This window comes from Nipponia nippon, unplaced genomic scaffold, assembly GCF_047370975.1.
Source record: "Nipponia nippon isolate SJK-2023a ecotype South Korea unplaced genomic scaffold, ASM4737097v1 scaffold_10, whole genome shotgun sequence".
Taxonomy (NCBI): Eukaryota; Metazoa; Chordata; class Aves; order Pelecaniformes; family Threskiornithidae; genus Nipponia; species Nipponia nippon.
The window spans coordinates 34,260,851-34,274,738 of NW_028262291.1; the positions used below are offsets into that span (position 1 = coordinate 34,260,851).

The window sequence follows — 13,888 nt, forward strand, 5'->3', positions numbered from 1 at the left end:
CAAAAACCCCAGCCCCACACAGACCCCACACACAAGGTAGTGTAGCCCAACTTGAGACTGGAGCACTAAGTATTACTGCAGCTCTTGAAGCTCGTACCATGAAAATCAGAGGTGAATCAGAACATGCGCATACATGACATTTTTAGAAATCAACATGCTCCACTTATTGATCTGATCTTTGAAAAACTAATAACACTCTAGCTAATCTATGAAAGAATTAAGCGTTTAGTTGCCTTGATGGTGAGCAGTAATACCTCATAATACAAGCACCAAACTGAGGCATTGTTTCCAAAAGGATATAATTGTCTAACAGGAGGACTTGGATTCTAGAAGTTGACTTTTTGCATATCCACAAGTTATACGCCAATATAATATAATATAATATAATATAATATAATATAATATAATATAATATAATATAATATAATATAATATAATATAATATAATATAATATAATATAATATAATATAATATAATATAATATAATATACTGCCTACTTTATATATGCACCCGAGTCTTCCATGGCACAGAATGGGAATGGCTCAGCTACCCAGGGCGCTCCTGATACCATGCTAGCCTCTGTCAGCTGAAGTGACTGAAGCTGATGTTTCGGAAACTCAGTATCTCATCTCCATGGTAAAGTATTAAGCAGCAAAGGAAAACCGAAAGCAACAATAGCCAAGCTCTATATTGCTAAGGAATCATGACATTACCTTCACAGCGGCTCCTCTCTTCCTGGTAGACATTAGAGCATTTTTATAAACCGTGCCCTACATCCTGCAGCTCTCATGCAAGTCCACTTCCAATTAAAAGCTTAATTGCAAGATCTGCCTTGGAAAGAACTGCTGGATCAAAATAAACCAAATCACATGGTATCTATCATGCCACTAGGGGAAACTATATACACATCTTGAAAACACCAGAAATCACAAAAAGAAATAACTCTTCCTCTAGAACTTACTGGAAGCATCCTTACCATAAACCTCCGCTGACACAAAATACAAAGAAAATACATGAGGCCAAAGAGTGCCCTGTGGATTAAGCAAGCCCAACTTTGCTAGATTGGTTAGCAGGAGAGGAAACAACCACATACACCACTATCATCAGGCACCCTCTGTCATAAGCAGCGAGAAACCACTCTACCTAGAGCTCTGTAGAGACATAGCCCTGGCCGTGATTTCTCAGCCCAGATTAGGCTGGTGGAGCTGAATGAGTCTGACTGTCTTCGTGGGGAAAAAACACAAAACAGGCTCCCCCTCCCCAGAAGGCACTTAGCAGTACACACAGCACTACGCCACAGCTACCCATGCTGAAGAGAGTGCTTCCTCCTTCAGAAGTACTTCATCGTCTCCTTCACGCTCCTGGCAGAGTCAAGGAGAAGGGACAGAAAGGTGCTTTGCAGAAGTCCTTCATACAGGCTGCCTTCAATACACAGTGCACCTGAGAGCAAAGATCCAGCAAGGAAGGAGTCAAACAGTAGCTTCACCACTCTATGCTATCAACACTCATCTAATGACTACTAATGCTTGGATCTTATGCAATGACAGCAAGACAGCAGCATTTGTGGCAGGGAAGATTCCCTCAGTCGTCTAATCCAGCTTTGACAGAAGCCTGCGAGGGTGGGGGAATTTAGAAATAAGATTGCGGCGAACTCTTGTGCGCTGACACTAATAAACATCTGGAACAAAGGAAAGGGTAACATAAAACGCTTCTCTCTTTTATACAATGATTAGACACCTCTGAACTAGTAACCGATTCTCATTCAGATATGCCTACAAACAAATCTCTAAAGCAGTCTAGCTTTTATTTAGCCTCTAAGGACATGCTAAAGAGCAGCATGCACCTGCAAATACATGTCTTTTCCACTTGTTTTAGCTGGACTGTGAGGTGCTTAGGCTCTGGCTCGCACTAGACCTTATTGGGTGTATCATTTACAACCAGGAATGTAGCACTCTGACTAACCAGAAAGAGCACGTTGTTCCCAGTTGGCACAGATGTTGGTAATCTGATCCTACAGAGCCAAAGCCTTTGTCCAGCCTGGTTTTCTTTCAAGACTCTTTCTGGTCGCCTGCACAACCACCTTACCTAGGAGCTCAGAAACCATCTGGATACTCCTGCCTCACGTACCATCACAGAAATGTGAAAAAGCAGACCAGTTTATTTCTGAATTACAAGGCAAACCAGCCCTCTGCTCCCCCACTCAAGTCTGTACTGAGCCTGCAGAGCTAAGAGCAAGCAACACGGTCAGGCGATGAAGTCACCAGAGAATACTCAAATACATACAGGAAGCAGATCTGAGAAGGGGATCACTTATAAGCCCATACCACGCAAGCCACAAGCAGATAATACCTTTCATGTCGGAAAACATTAGCTACCTAGATGATCAATCTTCTTTCAGAAGCAAGTAAAAATACCATACTTCACCTTTCACAACAGGCGGATTTTATTCTGAAAGAGAACTCCCACTTGTATTGTTCGACTTCATGTCTTTCACTCCAGATCCAACCCAGGAACACCTCTGTTGGACACTGCTTCACTTGCAGCTATACAGGAACACAAAGGACAGAAGGGACCACATATATGTTTGCTCAGGTGCCATTTCCCCAGCTGCAGGACATGGCTCTGGCATCTGAAAGCTTACCAAGGTATTGCAACTGCCTATGGAGGTGGGCGCTGCTTCCCACAAAAGGAAGGTGAGGAGTGGGAACAGAGGCTTTTCCTGCCTCCTGCTGGCAAACAATTTCTCTAAATAATTGACCCATTTTCTACAGAATAATTAGCCCTAGGGAATGAAGCACTGCTGCCCTTTAATTAGTCATGTTGTTACCTCTCTTGTCTTACCATGTAATAGCAGGCTGCCTGAGACTGAAAAATAAACAAAACAACAACTTAATTTCATTTTCTTAAACATGGCATTTATTAAAGGCAATCCAGAAACAAAGAATCCTAAGGTACCACTGGCAGCAACAAAATTTTACATTACTTCTATGATTTCATCATCCGAACAAGCAGGTCTCCTCCATGCCACTACCCTTTAAGCCTCCTCAATGTATTAGGCTTCTCTTTTTTAGGAGCTTTTTCAGGATATTTCCCCTTCATCTTCCATGAAGAAAAACTTCTTTCCCGCTGTCAAAAAGTTTAAGAACAGAAAGGACTCTTTGCCTAAAATCTAGTCAAACCCGCTGCATATCACAGTTTGTTAAAATTTCATGCAGTTTCTTGCAACAGAGCTCAGTAACTTGGATGAAGTCCTTTAGTCTAAGGAGATTAGATTTGCACACCATGAACAAAGAGCACAAGAAATCACGCCGCAGCCAGCGTGGCAACTCCAAAACTGGCAAAAGAGTGTTCAAACGAGCCTCACACAGATGACCCCCCCCTTACTGATCAATCCCATGCTGCAGAAGAAAAAGAAAACCTACAAAGTCTGGCCTCAGACTCTGTGGTAAGTACAATTCTGAGGATATAAACAAGACTTGCCATCAAAGCACGTGATGACAGCAAAAAGATGGGTTTTCTCCCCCCGGGAAGAACGCAGTCTCCTCTCCCTCTCCCCCACTCCCCCTAGACCTCCTCCTTCCTGGCATGCTCATGCTCAGTCCCTGACTGTGGCTCATTTCTAATGCTTCAGAGGAAGGCAAAAACTAAATTCATCTGGCTAATTACGCCACGAGAGGAAATACCCTTCCTGGACACAATGCAGTGACTGCCGGCAGCCCTGAAGCATGCGAGCTGGGTACAGTCACTGTCTTAAACAAACAGACAGGTATTACGAGCACATTTAGGACACTGCAAAACAACTCCTCCTCTCCAGAGCTCTTGATGTGTGGGAATAAGTAGATCCACAAATTACAAGGCCAAAGGGATCCCTACATCTTCACTCCTTAGGACTTCTCCACGATGCTGAATTAAAGTATAGATTGTAAAAAGATATCTCAATTTAAAGCTTCCAAACACTGTCGAGTCCACCACCTTACCCAAAAACCTCCTCCTGTCTTACACTCAAAGTCAGGAACCTGCATCTCCCTTCAAGGTTAAATTCGCCTTTCACTGCTCAGCACCACATCACGTTATGGCATCGTCAGCAAAACCGCAGAGTCCCCACTATCAGGTATCATTTCCATATGTATGCAGAAAGCCAGGTTACTCTCAACCCACATGTCAATAAGCTATCCACGACTCTTGCTTTAGCCCCCCTTAACCATTCCTGGAAGCTGCTATGGGATCTTGCCATAAGAATGCCAAGGTTTGAACTCTCCCAACGAAGCAGCTCGTTTTCTGCCTCTACCGTCACCCTGCAGCGGAGTGGGGACAGCAAGCCTGACCAAGGCTCCAGACGTGCTGCCAGAGCCTCAGCAAGGAGATGTGATGCAGCTACAAGCAGTAGTACCTCAACACCTGCTTGCCCCTCCATTTCCCTTCCACCAGACTGTACTACTTCCTTTTTCAGTATGCCTCCGGGCAGAGGATCTCAAAATGTTTCACAGACATTGAATAAGCTGCTTGTAACACTTCTGCTGACCTTTGTTTAGGAAGCTGCTATAGCTACTAGTTAAATCACACGATTCAGAGTTAACTCTTGTCTTATTTCACATCTACCTGTGAAATGCCACCTTTCTGTACCTCGGTTTCCCCTTCTACAAACAAGCTCTTCAGTGGGAACCTCAACACAGAACTATGAAATTTGCAGACATACGCACAAAGCTCCTCAGGGAGAAAACACCTACTTTCAAATTAAGTGAACAATCTTAATTTATCCACAGCAGCGAGCTGTTGTCACCACACACAGGAAAACGGACATCCCTGCGTGGAAGAGGTCATACCTTCTCACCGGGACTAGGCGCTGGGATTCAGGAAGGACCTTCAGGATGTGCCGTGGGCATCAGAGCGTCTTACAGACTTCCTACAGGGTTTTCCTCAGCGCTGGCCGAAAGCGGCTACGGGCATTAATGACTCCATGTCAGTAAGTCTTCCTTTTCTGCTTCCTAATAATTTTATGGTAATTTTTCTTTTCAAGACTTCCTATTTACCACCAAACAGTAGCCAGCCCCATCTCTTAACTGATGCCGTACATATATTAATGCATTTGCATTCCTGGAAACCACAGAACAGAGCTCTTGGGGCAATCTGTTCTTCTTGCAAATCCCCAACGCACACAGCTCTGGCAGCCACGGAGCTGTTACCGCCTCGCCCGTGAAAAATTTCAGCTCCTGCAGGGACTGCTTTCTCCCTCAGAATTAAGAGAGGAACAGGACAAACCTGTCAAATAAATGATGTCAGAGAATAATACTAAATATTTCATCTGACAAAGTTTTACTGCTCCCCGGTAGCTTTGGACCAGCAATGCCAAACGCTCTCTAGGAAGTCCCGCTCCAACTCAAGCTGAGAGGGACAGGCCAGCATCCCTGCTCCTCAGCATCCTACAGACAATTTTCAAAACCCTAGTGCAAAGGATGGGGGACTGAAGGAATGAGATTTTCCATTTTGCCAAAATTCAGCTATTCTGCATATTTTTCCATACCAAAAATGGAACAAGAGCAAACATCTTGAGACTAATTTAAATTAAAAAAAAAAAAAAAAAAAAAAAAAGAAAGGAAAAACTCTCATTTTCAGCCGATCGTAAGATCCGGGTCCCTGACCTCAGAGCGTTACACCAATGAGTAAATCACAAGGTTGCAAAAAGTCACAGAAAGGACCGCAGCCAGCCCCCACCTCCCGGTTCTGCTCTGCAAACGCTCTGCTGCTTCAGATCTACTCCTTTCCTGGAATAAAGTTTTACTGAAATTAACGCAAAAAGAGGTTTCAAAACACTTCGTTGCTGTCAAAAAGGGGCACTTTTCAGTGAAAAGCAGTTCCAATTTCAGCAGCTCTTCCACCCTGCTCCCCCAGGGCCCCGAGCACCTCCCGCCTGGGTCGGGGGCTCCCCGGCAAAACCCTCTCGCCCCGAGAGGCCGCGGGGGGCGGCGGGACCCGGCCGGCGGGGGGCGGCGCCCCGGGGGACGCGGCTCCCTCCGGCCGCGCCGCCCGGCCCCGCTCGCCGGGAGGGGGCGACACCCCGCGCCCGGGCCCTGCCGCTCCGCCGCCCGCCTTTGTCTGCCTCAGGCCGGCGCCCGCCCGCCTTCCCCGCGCGACGCCCGCCCGGCGGGAAGCGCGGCCGCAGCCCGGCGGCGGCGGCACGGCCCTCCCGCCGCCAGGAAGCGAAACCAACGGCGCCGGGCGCCAGCACCCGCCTTCCGCCCCGGGCAGCGCAGCGCAGCCCAGCGCATCCCTCGCCGCCGCTCGGCTGCGGAGAGGCCGCCGCGGGCGCCGCGCACCTACCGGCGGGGCGGGCGCGGGGGCGGCGGCTCGGCACCCCCCGCCCTCCCGGCCGCGCCGCGGCTCATCGCCTCACCGGGGTCCATGGGTGCCCTGCGGCCGGCGGCGGCGGCGGGAGGTGAAGTGTGCCAGTGACACTCGCCCGTAGTATGGATGCGGTTGCAATCTGCACATGCTCGCTTCCGACAGCCGGCCTGCCCCGCCACCTTCCCTTAACTCTTTCCCTACTGCCCCGCACTGCCTCCCCGACGGCGGACCCCGCCAGCACCCCCCCCGGCCCCGCGCCCTGCCGCAGGGGTGCAGCCGGTTTGCTCGGGCCGCAGCCCGGGGGGCCCGGCCGGCTGGCTCCCCCCGAGGCCTGCCGGGATCCGCGGCGGGGAGAGAGCCCCGGCCCGGCGGGGGGGGAGCCCGCGGGGGGGGGACGAGCCTCCCCCGGGCCCCGGGCCCCGCCGGCCTGGGGCGGTGTGTGCTCAGGTGCGCGGCGGGAGCACGCTGCTCAGAAAGCTCCCGAAAAGCCTGGGGTGTTTGCTCTGGCTGGGTGCAAGATGTGGCAGCGCTTCTTGGCTGGTGAGCCCGCGGTACGGGTTCTTCGTATTTACTCTTCTAAAGACACCCGTAACAAGAACAAATAAAACCCCCAAGCAGCTAAGGGATGTAACCCCCTCCACCTGTTGTTGAATCTGGACGCTGACAGCACATCCCTGCGGTGCAGGAAATCAAACCCAACTATCAAAGGAAATATTTGTCTGCAGCTTCACTGCTAAAATAGTGAAACATAATCTTGACAAGAAGTGTTTTTCCACCCAGAAGGATCTCTTCAGATTCAGAGAATTGCCCAAGGAAGAGGCGTAAGAAAATAAATTTAAAGCATAGGTAGTAAAATAAATTAAAATCCTTTCTCTTGCTACATTAACTCTTGGGCAGCATGAGAACACAGGAAAAAAAAATGCCTTTCTCTAGGATTAGAGATCAGGAGATTGCAATCCTGAACCAGAGTTCACAGGCAAACAAATGACCCCTCTCTACCCCTGGCTTCCTTCTGAAAAATGGAGGTAACAGCAGCTCTCTGCAGTGAGGGTTAGCTAATGCCTCCGAAGTGCCTTTCAATCTTCAGGCAGAAGTGAGGGAGGTTTTTACTTTTGTTCCTTTACCAAGAGAAAAATTAAAGTATTGTGGGGTAAATTGGTAACCTCAAGTGACGCAAACTCAGAAATGGCAATTGATCCAGAGCCCAGAGACCTGTCTTTAAGCAGCGCCCTGCCTTTCCTAATTAGCTACCGACCTGGGGCTCTTCGCTGCTCTTCCCAGGCCCCTGATGCAGTCCGCATTTTCTTTCTCACAGGCACCAGCTTTCCTGGTCTCCCCTGCCTTCTGTAGTACCAGAAATGATGAGCTAATGTTTTTAGCAGAATAAGGATGTTTGTATGACCTCTGTTTAATGACTCAGCATTTCTGATATCAATAATAAATGGTCCCAATGATGAGGCAACATCGGATCTGTGCAGGCCCCGAGGCAATTATAACGAAGGCTTCTCAAGATGTCTGGCCGCAGCGACTCTCTCAAAGGCAGGTATTCTCCTGAGAGGCTGCTCCTTCAGCCCCAAAACTGCAGGGCCAGCAGATGCTGCACGCTCGAAAAACGCCGCGGCTTTGCACAGCTCTGCGTAACCCAGGAGTGCCCGGCTTACTGGCTGATGTTCCCGTCAGCGTTCGCCCAGGGAGCTCTGTGTACAAACGGCTGTGGCTGCTCCGAGGATGCCACAATGCAGCAAAGCAGCCTGTCGCCGAGTCACCTGATTGCACAATCTCACTTCCAGAGCTGGAGTATCGGAAAGATGGAGCATTTTAAAGGGGAAATGGAGAATAATGCACAGCTAGCCCTTCCTCAGCAACCGAGCTGTGCAAGCCAGGAGAGCACTGCGTGTGCTGGTGACCTCAAGCTGGATGAAAAAACCACGGTTGTTTTATATATATTTTAACAGGGCTGAGAAGGAAAATGCTAAGATAGCTAAGGCATCTTTGACGTTCTAAGAAGCACCTTTTAAATACCGTATCCGATTAGGCAGCTACAGGGGAGAGCAGCCTGATGCAGTGCTTATGTATTTATTGTGAAATAGCATCCTTTAGAAAGCACTGAGGACCGTGCTAGAGACAGAGTCGAGAGAGAGCGTGAGAGAGATCATTTCACAGTATGAGACAGCATGAACATTTCACAGCATGAGAGGAGAGAATGCCTTACAAGGAGCAGAGGAAAGGTCAAAGAGAAAGGAAGAAGAGAGCTAAGAGATACTCACCTACGAGAAGGAGAAACCAACAGCCAGAGATGGACCGGAAAAAATGAGAAGCACATGTAGGGAATACATAAATCTGTATTCTCCTGTCTAGTCACAGCAAGCAGAGAGAGGAAGGAGGAGGTGAGGAGAAAGGAGAGGGCTCCCAGAATGAGAAGGGAGGAAGGAGGAGGCAGCGAGGCAGGGGTGAGGGGAATGAAGACAAACGCTGTACTGTGCTGAGGGGACAGACAGGAGGGAGAAATGTCAGAGCAAGCACCTGGTGGTGGTGCTGTACACCTGAGAGCTTGTTTGGCTCTCCCCAGCTGCATTAGCTGGTCCAGAAAAGCAGTTATTTTTCTGTCCAGCCTTGTTTCTTTCAGCCTGAGCTAGTAATAGAAGAGAAAAAAAAAAACAAAAACAATGGAATTGAGATTATAATACAGTGAAAGTGGGAGGAGGGTGAACCTCGGGGACAAAGGAGAGAGGATTTCTAGAACTACCCTTTTGTCAGGCATTCACCAGGAGGCTTGAGCTCTCCAAGGCCTAGCGCCGGGAGCCAGCACCCTTCTCTGCAGAGCACCCAGGCTTGTATGCAGGAAGCTGGCTCCAAGGTGGAGGGAGTCTGCAGTGACCTAAGTATGCTTGGGCCCCGCTGCTGACACTTGTAAACAGGCACAGGAGATGCAGCTGATCTTATTAATGATCTCATAATCCCATCATGTGTGTGTTACCTTTATCTGGAACAACACAGATCATATATAACACCTGATCTAGTTCTTCTATATGTGTGCCCAAAGCCAGCTCAGATGTCTCTGCACTATCCTGTCTGGTTCTGGAAGGATTTATTCACTTGAGTGCAGCATCACACCTGACTGTATGGAAACATCCTGAAAAGTAGCATAATCATATTTGCTTGCTACTATACTCTTGTATCTGGGCACACTAAGGAGTGCAGTGCAGCAATACCCAAGCTGGTTCCTCACTTATCCATTTTGTGTCTGGCAGAACTTGTTCTCTCACCATAATTTGTGTTTGATTTATGGCACAATTGTTACACTGAAAAAAAGAACGACTTATTTCTTCAGGAACTCTTTAGTGTGGTCATTACACTGGTATCTTAGTGCATCACAAATATTGCTGCCAGCGTAGTCATTCTCCGTGAGGTAAGATCTCACTCTGCAGACTGGGGTTTGAAGCTCAGACATGTTACAGTTAAAAGGAATCATAAATTTGAGATGTGTAGCATCTCTTTTTCCCCAGATAATTTACTTTTATATGGCTCCTTGTATTTACATTCCAGTTGTGGATGCTCATCCCTTCTATAAATCCAGCCTCAGTCTAGAAAAAGGAGCACATGGAAAATCAGGAACCTCCATTAGTCTTACCACTTTAGTCCAAGTGACTTGGCTGACATTGCTTAGGAACTAATGAAGGATGGGATCCAGCTTTCCAGAGCAGGGTTTAACCACCTGGCTCATTAAATCACCCTTACCCTAATTTCCTGCCTCACTCTGTACATGCTAACGGGTTCTGCAACAAATGAAATGAGAATCTCACCTTATAACACTCCCCGTTCTCTACCCAGCCCTGGTTCAGTCTGACTCCAGCCAGCCAGTGCATTGAAGGAGACACCTACATGAAAAATTTCATCACAATCGTTTAAAACCTCTCAAGCTGAAATCAGGGTTTTCCCCTCCTTGGGGAGGTTTGGCTTCTTCTCTCCTGTCTGCCTGAGGAGGTCCTGCAACCGGGAATTGGGAATTTCATTTCCCTGGGTGTATAGAATAGAGAGGAGATGCTCTGTGTTTATTTAATAAACGCCTCACACATGTACATCCAAAACACAGGCTTCTCTGTCAGGCAACTGAGGAACAAAGAGCAATCTTGAAGCTTGCAAAGAAATTAAAGAAGGAACTAATTTCTTTTTTTTTCTGAGGGGGTCCCCAGTCACTGTGGTGACAAATGTTCTTCAAATCCCTGAAGTAGGAAGGGCATTTTGAAGAATACCACAAATCACATGGTGTCTCAGATCAGCTCGCATAGGTCTTCATGCAATAACACGGAAATTGCTTCCTTTGTCTCTTTTTCTGTTTGGTGAGGGTAGAAAAAATACAACCCATGGATTTTCACTGCCTTCACTCATTCAGTGAGTTTATTGAAGAAAACGTGAAGGCAATTTTCCAACATCATTCCGTCAAGCTGGAGGAGACTCCCTGGTCCAATGGGTTCCTCTCTTTCTTTTGCTTGTAGCAGGGGTTTTTCCGCCCCCCCCCCCCCCCGTAGGCTCTGTCAAAATACACTTGGGTTCTTTTTATGGCTTCAGACATGAATGCCATATTCATCACTCCTGACAAAGTGCTTGATTCACAAAGGGACTGAGGCAGGAGTTAGGTCCATCCAGGTTCTTAATGGATCTCTGCACAAAATTGAAGCCCTCTAAACATTTGTTCATTTAACTGTGCATGTGCCAGTCTCTGCCAGTAAAGTGCTGTCCTTGGGATCAGCCTCGAAATGTTAAAGGCTGGGCAGCAATCCCCAAGGTACCCAGAGCTGCTGGCCTCTCTCTCTGGGATTGCTGAAATCATTCCCTTACTCAGAGCATATTATTTCCTCTAGATATAAATGGTAATAGTAAAGTGTGCATGAGTATTTAGCTTTGCGCTATCTGCTTTCCTTCAAGACATTTTTCTGTAATAGATGATACCTGCCATACCTTATGCCTTGGTGAGAGCTTGGCTCTGAAACTAAACATGGTGGATAGGAAACTTTCACTCCTAAGAGATGCTACCGAAGTGCCATGCAGCAAAGCATCTCTTACTGTCAGTGCAGCCTGTTTAGGAAAGCCCTGTCCAGGGGGGTTCCTGTTCAAGGTATCCATGGGAATGAATGTTAGCAAGACATTTTCACGGAGACCATCGAAGCTTTTGAGTTTCCTCCGCGATGTTGTTCAGGGATCATCTCTTTGGACTGACAGATAAATTGCTCAGCAGAGCACTAGTATCCTCCACTACCTCCTGCCACCTTTGCCTTCATGTGGATTAGATGCCAGACGGGTCCGTCAAACTGAGCAACCCGGGACTTCTTCTAGAACAAGCAGCAGGCAAGGTTTACCAGAAGCGTGACTGATGTCTGACTAAGTAAGCCTGTATTTGCTTGAATTTTTAATGAAAATAAATAAAAGAATCCCTCATGGTTTCTATTCTGGATTCAGGGGCAGAAGAAAAGCAAATACCATGTATGTAGAAATTACAGATCCTGAAGGATTTGGAGGCAACTCTGTTTTCTGTTATTTTGCCAGGTTTAACAAAATGCAAACATTGTTTTGGGGAGGGGCAAGCCACTATACAAACCTGGACATGTGCAGTCCAACTCGATCCAATTATCTATTTTGTGGAGAAATGTTGCCCATTAAAAACGCCAGGAGACTGGAGCCCTGGAGACTTGGGTTGTGTTCACAGACATGCTTCAGGCCTCCTCAATGCCCTCAAATGCACCTCTCTGTTTTTCTGTTTCCCCAGCTGTAAAAGAGGGAACACATTTCCTTTGCTAGAAGGCTTTGAGGCACGCCAGTAGGAAGCAGGATAAGCAAAGAAGTGTTAGATTTGAAGGGTGTCTAGAATGCCAAACAGCCCAATGCTAGCACTTCACTGACACGTCTTGTAGCTCTGATCTAGCTAAGAAACTGAAACAGAGAAGAGAGAAGGCACATGATTTACCTAAAATGCTTTCGAATGTCAGTACCAGAGGTGGGATAATTATAATAAATAATTCTATTCCATATAGTGTCTCCGGTACACATTATATTGCAAAATATAATTGAGAGACTAAATATTTCTGGAGCTGTAGTTTTTATTTATACAACACAACACGTATGCAAAGTGATCTGCACAACAGTAAAATGACAAATGTCTGCTCCAAGTCACTTACAATACAATTCTCAAATATTAGTTGAGTAGTGATAATAAATGAGGGAGAGGAGGGGAATGGATGAGCGGAAATGATGGAGAAGACAAGGGTTACAATATAAAAAAAGATAAATGGAGAAGGTTGGGAGCAATTAAATAGTATGAATGAAATTGAAAAAGTGTTCCTCTGAGATTTGAAATGATGTGGAAAGTGGATGAGTCAAAGGAATACATAAAAGCGATTCAGAGCTAAAAATTACGGTTTGACTCTCTGCTTCCATGTATCAAATATTCACAATGAGCTGCTCGAGAACATTCCACGGGCCAAGAGCTTTTTGAATAACAAAAACATCTGAGATGAACAAAAGCTGTTCACAAACAGTGCTGAAGCAGCAAGAGAAGTGACTAAATCTGTCAGATAAGCTGTCTACTATAAATACAAGTTATCTACCCTGCCCTTCTCCATTCTTCATTCCCTGGATTTCCCCTGAAGTTGCATTAGTCATGAGATTCTTCAGTTTCCTCTTAAACTGTTACTTTGAAAGGCTGCGCACTATCAGTATCACCCGTGCTTTGCCCGAGAACCACGGAGGCCTCCAAAGTGCTTTGGGATTATGTAGGATGAAAGTTCTCACGGGCCCAATTCTTAAAAGCATTTAGGCACCCATATATGCAGGTTGCTACTACAGGGATTCTCAAGATCAAATTAGCAGCAATTCATGCCTATTTGTTTTGGTGATCCAAACATCAAATATCACTTTGGCAAAGGAGGTTCCCATATTCAAGCATCGAAATAATGTTAAAAGCATTGCCTCCTATGGCAATGTTGTGGGGGTCTTTTTAACTTTTCTGAGTAAGAACCTATTTTTGGCATCTCCACTTTCATTTGTATCTTCCAAAAATACTTTGGCTGGTTTTGTTAGTACAACGTGCGCATGAGGCCAGGTTACTTACTTACCATACGTGCATGTCACAGCCAAAGACAGAAGAATAAAGAAGGGGGAAGGAAGTCACCCAGCAACTTGTTTTTCCCATGTATTACGCCAGTCCAACTGGTAAAGTGACCATCTACTGGAATATCTGAAGAGAGAAAATCAATCGTGGACTTTTACAGTCCCCCAGTTTCTTTCATTAGTTATCTTGACAACCTTAATTCATCTTGTTATCATTAAATGGCAGGACTTAAAGGGCAGAACAGCGGGAAAGTTACATGTTTAGCTACCGCTTATTGACATAATCATAATAATTAATAAATATATCTCTCTCCTACAGCATAATGGATCTCAGAGATCACTATCGCCTAGAATGACCTCTGAGATATCATAGACCATTAATTTTCATGGATATATTCCAGTGGTTAATGCTATAACTCATGCTTGACAATTTGTAGTTG

At 46.4% G+C, this 13,888-nt stretch overlaps 1 protein-coding gene across 10 annotated transcripts in view; it reads right to left on the minus strand.

Annotated features, from left to right (window-relative positions):
• TMEM229B (transmembrane protein 229B) overlaps positions 1–8,724 on the minus strand; it is a 39,123-nt gene extending 30,399 nt beyond the window's left edge. For 2 of the 10 annotated variants that reach the window (XM_087746505.1, XM_087746517.1), the window contains exon 1: positions 6,394–6,519. Coding sequence is in view for 1 of the 10 variants with exons in the window: in XM_087746519.1 (XP_087602645.1) it covers positions 6,394–6,403 (10 nt within the window). In the remaining 9 variants the exon portion in view is untranslated. Of the gene's footprint in view, positions 1–499; positions 669–715; positions 797–4,825; positions 4,940–5,714; positions 5,733–6,320; positions 6,520–8,611 lie in introns of those variants that run through there. The other 8 variants (XM_087746506.1, XM_087746507.1, XM_087746512.1 and 5 more) reach the window with 8 other exon arrangements.
• Positions 8,725–13,888: the final 5,164 nt, after the last annotated feature.